At 45.6% G+C, this 8,929-nt stretch overlaps 1 protein-coding gene across 1 annotated transcript; it reads left to right on the forward strand.

Moving 5' to 3' along the window:
- Positions 1 to 1,624: 1,624 nt before the first annotated feature.
- Positions 1,625 to 7,095, forward strand: SDF2L1 (stromal cell derived factor 2 like 1). Its single transcript, XM_074972357.1, has 3 exons — positions 1,625 to 1,874; positions 3,424 to 3,620; positions 4,973 to 7,095. The coding sequence occupies exons 1-3, from the start codon at positions 1,715 to 1,717 to the stop codon at positions 5,249 to 5,251; spliced, it is 636 nt and encodes a 211-aa protein (XP_074828458.1). The 5' UTR covers positions 1,625 to 1,714; the 3' UTR covers positions 5,252 to 7,095.
- Positions 7,096 to 8,929: the final 1,834 nt, after the last annotated feature.

Genomic DNA, 8,929 nt, shown 5'->3' on the forward strand with positions numbered 1-8,929 from the left:
CAAACTATCCAGGTCAGGATAACTCCGAGCAGAGCTCCACTTCTGTGCTGTTTCACTCATCCAATTCCATTCCTACTTACCTCCTTGTGGCTTGGAGGGTTGGAGGCTTTTTGCTCAGTCCCAAGAAAATTATGTTGCCTTCATAGGAGCATTAAATTAGTAGCTTGGCATCCTCACACCATGCAACAATGAACATGGTATGTTGTACAGGCCCTGTATCCACTGTCAGATGAATACCTAAGAAAGCCCATATAATAGTTCCCTCAGTGTCACCTCTTGACCCAGGTGCTCCTGTAGATAAAGTGATGAGAAACTCATTCTTCTTCTTTCCAGAACCATGTAAGGAAAGAAAATTTGCTTCAGTCTGCAAAACTGCACTAGGAGTGAAAAAGGATCCATTCATTGTCTCAGTCACTTTCTATACACACTACCTTTCTGTTATAGTTTTTATAATTTAATAATTGCTTTATGTTACAATAACTTCATAGTAGCACTTGGGACAAAAATGTGACCTTTCTGCTCTGAAAGCACAGGCACACAATCACTTGAGCTGAATGAAAGTCATTATTAGCAGTTAGCAATATGTTGGCTATGCCACATGGTTGAGAAGCTGATTTTATCCAGTACAGGGGCAGTGGTACACACGCATACCAACCAATCCATTACAATATTTTGGCTTTTCTTTTCAGCCCTTTGTTAAATGTGGCATAGTGAACGACAAGAGCTATGTGTCAGAGAGGCTCACTGAACTTCTTGGAACCGTTATTTCCAGGATGCCATGTTATTTAATAACCCAGTTTCATTGCCAGGGCATTTGAGGGTCCCGTTTTCGCCTTATCATTTAGAGCTGGTCAAAAACTTTCCATTGACATTTTTGTAACTGAAACTTGGGGTTTCAACTAAACAAATATTTTAGCAGAACGTGCCTGCTCTCCTCAAAAAAATCTCTTTAGTTTTGTGTTGGGTTTTTTGTCTGAAAACTGAAAATTGTCCAGTTTGGGGGGAGAGGTTGTTTTATTTTTTGAAAGGTAGGGATTTTCAGTGGATAAAAAAAAGTCAGATCAACTCTACTCATGGTGTTGCATCACAGTATGCTGATGTTCCCATGAACGGGGAGTGATGCTGATGCGGTGTCACCGCCTCGCCTTGAGGCATGCTGATGCTTTGCGTGATGGGTGGGTGGGTGCCAGGGGAAGGTGGCAAGGCACAGGGGTAACACACTGATGTTTTGGGGTGTGTTGGCTGCATGGCACCGCAAGGGATGACAATTGGGCCTCTTGTTGCTGCCAATCCCTATAGCAGAGACTGTCCATGAGGTAACCCCACGTATCTAAGGTCCACCCCACCTGCGAGCTCCCACCTGCCCCCAGGCAGCCAGGCCCCACTGACTAATTCCCTTCGACTCCAACTTTTAGTTCCCCTCTGGGTCCGTAGCCTGCGAGGTGCCACGCCGCCTCTTCTGATTGGTCGTCTCGGCATCGTCCGTAGCCCAATAGGCTCCTCCTTCGTGGACGCTTTGCGCGGTCCGCAGGTGGCGGCCCAATGCGGAGGCGACGTTGGAAGAGAGGCGGGCGGGGATTGGCAGGCTGCAGTGCTGGCGTCGTATGATTGGCCAGGATGCGGAAGCGGGGTGCCGGTCGGTTGCGGAAGCGGGTTGGCTGGCTGGCTGGCTGTGTGGAGCCGCCGGGCGTCGGGGCCGCCGGGCTGACGAGAGATGCGGCGCCGCTGCCTCCTGCTGCTCCTGGCGCTGCTGTGCGAGCCGGGCCGCGGCAGCGAGCCCGGGCCGGGCGCTGTTACCTGCGGGTCGGTGCTGAAGCTGCTCAACACCCGCCACAACGTGCGGCTGCACTCGCATGAGGTCAAGTACGGATCGGGTGAGGAGCGGGGCCGGAGAGCGGGGGCGGCCTGAGGGGGAGGCGGGGGAGGGGTCCGGCGCGCCGGGCTGCGGAAGGGGGCGGAGGGTGGGTAGCGCGGGAGAACGCGGAGGCGGGGACTGCAGGAGGGCGATGGGGATGTCGGCGAGGTGTCCGGGGTGGGCTAAGGGCCAGAGCCCGGCCCTGGGACGGGGCGCGACCCAGCGGCCCGGAATCGGCTGCCCGGGGTGAGAGGGGAGCCCTGGCGGGGCCCTGCCCGCGGGGCTGACGCGCTGGCCCAGGCGCGCCCCGCAGCTGCTGAGGGGCGCGGGTGGAGCCCCGTGGGGAGGAGCTGGCCGAGGCGGCGGTGAGCGGGCGGGGGCGCGGGGCAGGAGATGTGGGGGAGGGAGGCTGGCGCCTGAAGAAGTCTGCTGCTAGGCCAGTGCTGCTCAGTGGGCTCGCATGAGAGCGAAGGAAGAGGGTGGAAGGAAGGGCCGCTTCCATGGTTAAATGCCTCTGGCACAAAGCCCGGGGGGGGGGGGGGGGAGAAAATGCAAAAGTCTCCTGTTAGTATCTCACGGGTTTCGGTTTTCACATGGAGAGGCACATCACCAGCTAATTCTCACATGCAGCACACTTACCACGGAGCGTTACTCTTTCCTTAGTAGCAGTAAGCAAATATCCAGGACTGAGCCACACAGAACAGTTAGGGGGCATCCACAAGGGGGTCTGGAGCCATAGGCAACAGAGACTTTAATTTAAAAATGCTTAATTTAATGAGCCGTGTTCTGTTTCTACATCTTCAGAACCTGATCTCCTAAGGCAGGGAGGGGTTCTCAACCTTTTTCTTTCTGAGGCCCCCTCAACATGCCATTTAAAAACTCCACGGCCCACCTGTGCCACTGGCTTTCTGCATATAAAAGCCAGGGTTGGGGTTAGGGGATATAAAGCAGAGCAATTGCCTGCGGCCTCATGCCATGCCCCCCTCCCACCCCCCCAAACAAAACAAAAAACAATATTGCTCCGGCTTTGGCTTCAGCCCCAGGTGGTGGGGCTTAGGGCCCAGGCTTCAACCCCATGCGGTGGGGCTTTGGCTTTCTACCCTGGTCCCCAGCAAGTCTAATGCTGGCCATGCTTGGCAGCCCCCCTGAAACCTCCTTGGGGGCCCAGACCCCTGATTGAGAACCACTGTTCTAAGGTGCAGAGTACCTGCAACTCCCATTGAAGTCAATAGGGGAGCTGTTAGGGCACAACACCTATGAAAATCCTGGCATCCCCTGGTAATATTTGTGTATTAGTGTCTCTTCTGCTTCTCAACAGTTCAGTATATATTTTTTTTTCTGGGTTTGCATCACAGGTGAGGATGTTGATCTAGAAGCTGTACTAGTGACAGGAGTGGTGTAAAAATAGGGTGAGGAGGGAAATTAGTCTTGTAACCCTCCTTTGCTGTTCCTCTCCAATTATTAGTCTGAATAGATTGATGCTCTTTAGTAGTAAAGTATTTTTGATTCCCTGAACTGGTGAAAGGTGGGTTAGGTCAACCACCATTTTTTAAATTATTTTCAAACAGGAAGTGGACAGCAATCGGTGACTGGAGTTGAAGCTTCAGATGATGCTAACAGTTACTGGCGGATTCGAGGGAAAAATGACGACACCTGCCAACGAGGAACACCAGTGAAGTGTGGGCAAGCAATACGACTTACCCATGTTAACACAGGAAAAAACTTACACACCCATCACTTCCCGTCACCGCTGTCCAATAATCAGGTAAGATGGTGGTGCCCTCAAAGCTTGTGCTTTATAAATTTCTCTTGTATATGGAAAAAGTGTCTAAAATGGTCTTCACCCTAATTTGGAGCAGTCATGGTCCAGGAGTTTGGATGCTAGCCAGGGACTCATGAGACCTACTCTGTCTCAGACTTTTTGCATGAGCTTGGGCAAGTCACTTGGCGGTATATCTACACATAGTTGGAAGGGTGCATCCCAGTGCAGGTAGACAGACACACACTTGTTCAGCTCAAGCTAGCAAATTTAAAAATAGCAATGTGGCTGCAGTGGCTTGGGCTACCTGCCTGAGTACGTATCCAGGGGTCAGGCAGAATTTTATTCAGGCAGCTAGCCCAAGCCACCACCTACGCCGCTCTTTAGCCATGCTACTAATTTTAGTGCACTAGCTTGAGTAGAGGTACCACGTGTCTGTCTAATCATGCTGGGAAGCACCCTCCCAACTGCTGTGTAGACATACCCTAAGTGTCTCTCTGTCCTCATTTTGCTCTCTGCCCACCCCATCAAAAGAACCCTTTGCTTCCACAGTCACACTTACACACTTCATCTTTGTATTTCTCTGAAGATCAACGTTTCCCCTTCTTAGTCCTCCCGGCTCCCTCCCTCATCATTTAGCCAAGTACTTCTGCAAAATTTGAAAATACTTTTTAAAGTAAATTTCTTATGTAGGTGTTGTGGGTTTCCATAAGTACTCACTGGAGTGTTCCTTCCTGAGAGGAAGCATCGTATGGTGGATAGGACATTAGATTGGGATACATGAGACCTGGGTTCTATTTCTGACTTGGTCGCAGACCTATTGTGCGACCTTGGCAAGTTACATGGTCTCCCACCATTTGTCTTGTCTGCTTAGCTTCTAAGCTCTTTGAGAAGGGTCTGTCTTTTTACTATGTGTTTGTACAGTGCCTCACACAATGGGGTCTCTAGGCACTACTGCGATATAAGTAGTAATAAAATAAATGACTGAGAGGAAATGTTTCAAAAGAATGACTTACCAGTAAATACCTGATTGATACCATACTATCTTGCTGAGAGGAAGGAAGGTGAGCCCTGTATCTGAGGAGTATTTTGTTCTTTAGTTTTCAAGGGTTTTTTTCCTCAAAAGGATTGTCCTCCCGTTTCCCTTGTTTTATTTTTGTTCATAATGCCTTTATTTTTGGCACTTCCCCTCTGGACTATAGAGGGGGCAAATTATCCCATCTGGGTTAGATCCATTGCCACAAAAGCAATACAACATCACTTTTTGTTTCCCACCTACCCTTGCCTTTACAATTCCCCCTACTGGCTGAGTGATTGGTGTCTTAAGTATCATTGGTGTTCCCTTATTTCTAATTCAGGAAGTAAGTGCCTTTGGTGATGATGGTGAAGGAGATGACTTGGATATATGGACCGTACAGTGCAGTGGGACACACTGGGAGCGGGAGGATGCAGTGCGTTTCAAGCACATAGGAACTGACGTATTCCTTTCAATAACGGGAGAACAATATGGCCACCCAATCAGAGGCCAACGGGAAGTTCATGGCATGACTTCTCCTAATCATCACAACTACTGGATGGCAATGGAAGGAGTTTTCATTAAACCCAGCATGGACCCTGCAAAACACGATGAGCTATGAATGGTTAAAGGACTTTAATGTATCTGTTAATCCAGGAGTAGGAGCTGCCAATCCTGGGTCTCTTGTAAATACTGTCTTATCTGTGTAACTGACTCTCTATACAACAGAAGGGCATTAGGATATTCTAGGAATGCAACACTTCTGTGGGGAACTGCAATTTCGTGGATCACATATTGAAACTTGTTTGGCAAAGTACTGTTTGAATTTTCTAATTCAATTGGTGGAAAAGGCTTGTGTTTCTATTAGTTTTCACTGTAATTCCCTTTGCTTATTACTTTCTTCCCTTCTACCCAGTCCAAAAGGAAGTGACAGATTTGAACTAAAGCATCTTTCTGATCAATCCCAGATATAATGCAAATTTATATTTTATGTTCCTTTTGCAGTTATAATTAAAATTTTGGAAACTCGTCTCTGCTGTTTAGTGAAAGAACATTACTAAATGACAAGATGGAATAGATGTAGAATGGGGAAAATATTTCTCAACCATGGCATCATGTAGAGGTAATGGAATCAACAATCCAATCTTCCAGAAAAAATTTGCAGTTCACTTGAAAATTGCTTCTAATGTTTGTAATGGGTTTCAATGTGTGCTGTATCTGCATTTAAAGACATCCCACTGGAAAATGTAAATATTGTGTATGTTGGGGTAAGGAGACAGTTAGTTATTTTTCACTCTGGATGTGTGGTGTTTTGTTCGGGTTTTTTTTTGTTTTTAAGAATTTGCATTTTTGGTAGTGGTACTGCTACTACTTAAGTGGGTAAGATTGTTCTGAGAACTGTTACAGAAAGTTACTATTTATAGAATTCTGTTCATTAAACAAATTTCTTTATATAGTCTGAAGGAGCAATTGCATTTGAACTTTAATTTTTTCATTTTATTTAGTTTTTGTACTCACACATCACTTTGAAAGATCACTAGAAGAAACCAGATGAATTAAGAATAGGGCTATGTGTTCATGATTGTTCAGATTCAGAAAAAAGAGCAAACCTCAGCTAATGTATTTTTGAGAAAGAGACACTAGGGAAATGTGGTCTAGATAAAATTACTATAAGGTGGGTGCACAACTGGTTGAATGACTGTACACAGAGTAGTTATCAATGATTTGCTATTAGACTGGGCGATGTATCTATTGGGATCCTGCAGGAGTCAGTCCTGGGTCTGGTACTACTGAATATTTTCACTGATAACTTGGATAATGGAGTGGTAAGTATACTTAGAAAATTTGTGGATGACACCAACCTGGAAGGGGTTGCAAGCACTTTGGAGGACAGGATTAGAATTCAAAACAACTTTGACAAAGAATTAGTCTGAAATCAAAAAGATGAAATTCAGTAAAGATAAAGTGCTAAATACTTCACAGCTACAAAATGGGGAATAACTGGCTAGGTGGTAGATCTGGAGGTTATAGTGGATCACAAATTGAAGATGAGTCAACAATGTGAAGTTACAAAAATGGCTCATATCATTCTCTGATTTATTAACAGGAGTGTTGTATGTAAGAGACAGGAGCTAATTCTCCTGCTCTACTGGGCACTGGTGAGGCTTCAGCTGAAGTACTGTGTCCAATTCGGGTGTCATACTTGAGGAAAGATTTGGACAAACTGGAGAGAGTCCAGAGGAGAGCAACAAAAATGATAAAAAGCTTTGAAAACTTGACCTACGAGGAAAGGTTTAAAAAACTGGGCACGTTTAGTCTTGAGAAAAGAAGACTGTGGGGGGCCTGATTACAGTCTTCAGGTATGTTGACTTATAAAGAGGACTGTGATCAACTGTTCTCCATGTCACTGAAGGTAGGACAAGTAGTAATGGGCTTAGTCTTCAGCAAGGGAGACTTAGGTTAGATATTAAGAAAAACTTCCTAATGGTAAGGGTAGTTAAGCTCTGAATAGGCTTCCAAGGAATGTGGAATCCCCATCACAGGAGGTTTTGTAAGAACAGGCTGGACCTGTCAGGGATGGCCTAGGTTTACTTGGCCCTGCCTCTTCAGGGGCTTGGACTCAATGACTTCTCACGGTCCCTTCAAGCTCTCATGTCTATGATTCTGAGTATTGGTCAGGAACTCTGTGACCTTGAAAAAGTCATTTAATTTCTCTGTGCCTCTTTCTCCCCACCTGTAAAAAGGGAATAACACTCACCTGTCATAGTGGGGTCTGAGGAAGGTTAAGTAATGTGTGTAAAGTATTTTTAAGATGCAAATTGCTATAGAAGTTACTTGCTCTATTTGCTTTATACAAAAATTGTCCTCATTTTGCTCAGCACAGCAGGTTGGGCAAAAGGTAACAAAATTAGGAGCACTTGTCTCCCTGAATAGACTGTTAGTTCAGTGACTCCAATTGTAATTAAACAATCAATTACTGAAGCAAGAAATTGGTTTGGGCTATTGCGTTTACTCCCTTTACTGCTACTGTCACAACTGTTACAAATGTGAAGCATGCAGGGGCTATACCACTACTTGGCTCAAACACAGCCCATTGCAATTAAATGTGGTGGCAAGTGCTTAATATCATGTGATCATTTATGCAGTTAAGCCTCACAGAGAGGTTTCAGTTTTTCCTTCAAGAGTTAGAGTTGTTTGCAATGAGCTAGTTTGCCAGTGCAAGAATTCTTCTGTTGCCAAGTCTTTTTGCAGCACTTACTTGTTTTTCCTACTTACAAAAAGAGGTGAGTGAGACTGTTCTCTGTTTCTGTAGAAATTTGCTGAACATTGCAATTCAGAAGTTGCAAGTACTTTAGTTGGAGACTGGGTGCACAGACTTTTTCACTGACTTTTTATTTGAGATGTAATCAGTTAACTAGTAGTCAAACATTTTAGCAAATGTACAAGAACTAGGGGCCAGCTGCCACTAAAGTTAATGAGTCTTTCCACTGAGTTCAGTAGGAATTGGACCAGGCTGAAGGATCAGTGTTTGTATTGTCCATTATACTACAGCTGAACTCATTTTACTAATACTTAATTTTAAAATGAAGATCAATAAATGGTAGACACAAATGTATAATTACGCAAATATTTCTTCTAAATGCTGCAATACGAGCTGCTTCTTTCCTTCCTTGTTCTATGAAAGACCATTCCCCTGAAGCCAGCATTATAAATAACTTCAAGAGGGGTGGCAGCATGTGCTAGATAGTTGGCATTGCACCTTCTTATCTGTACTATTGCCAGGAGCCAAGGACCTTCATGTACAAAGCTAGAGGCTTTGGTGAAGGGGGTGGGAGGTTAGACATTTGCACTCATTGTCCTGTGGAAGATTTTGAGTTTGCTGAAAAAGAGGGGCAGCGCATTGTGCCTGTGGACATGAGCAGGCTCGTTCGCCAGTGGATTGACCGACCAACTGTTCGTAACCCTGCAGTCTCTCTTTCGCAGGTAGGGCCTGGACATTTAGCACTCCTATTACCATAACGGAGTAGGAGCTTGCTGGACTTGGCCCTTTTTTCTTGCCCTTATGACTACTGGTACAATGAGTCAAGCTAGACTGGAAGCAGAGATGAAAGAGAGAAAACTGAGAGTAGGGCTATAAGTACTCAAGTACTTTTGTTTCTGTGTATGTAGGCATAAAAGCCTACCCAAGTACCCAGGGAGATCTACCCTACCACTCATTCCCTACAACATTTGAGTCTTTAGCACAGAGAGTCAATGTATGAAGTGCTTATCCCTCAGCAAGTTGATCTTTAATTTTGCA

The sequence above is a fragment of the Natator depressus genome, chromosome 15, assembly GCF_965152275.1.
Source record: "Natator depressus isolate rNatDep1 chromosome 15, rNatDep2.hap1, whole genome shotgun sequence".
NCBI lineage: Eukaryota > Metazoa > Chordata > Testudines > Cheloniidae > Natator > Natator depressus.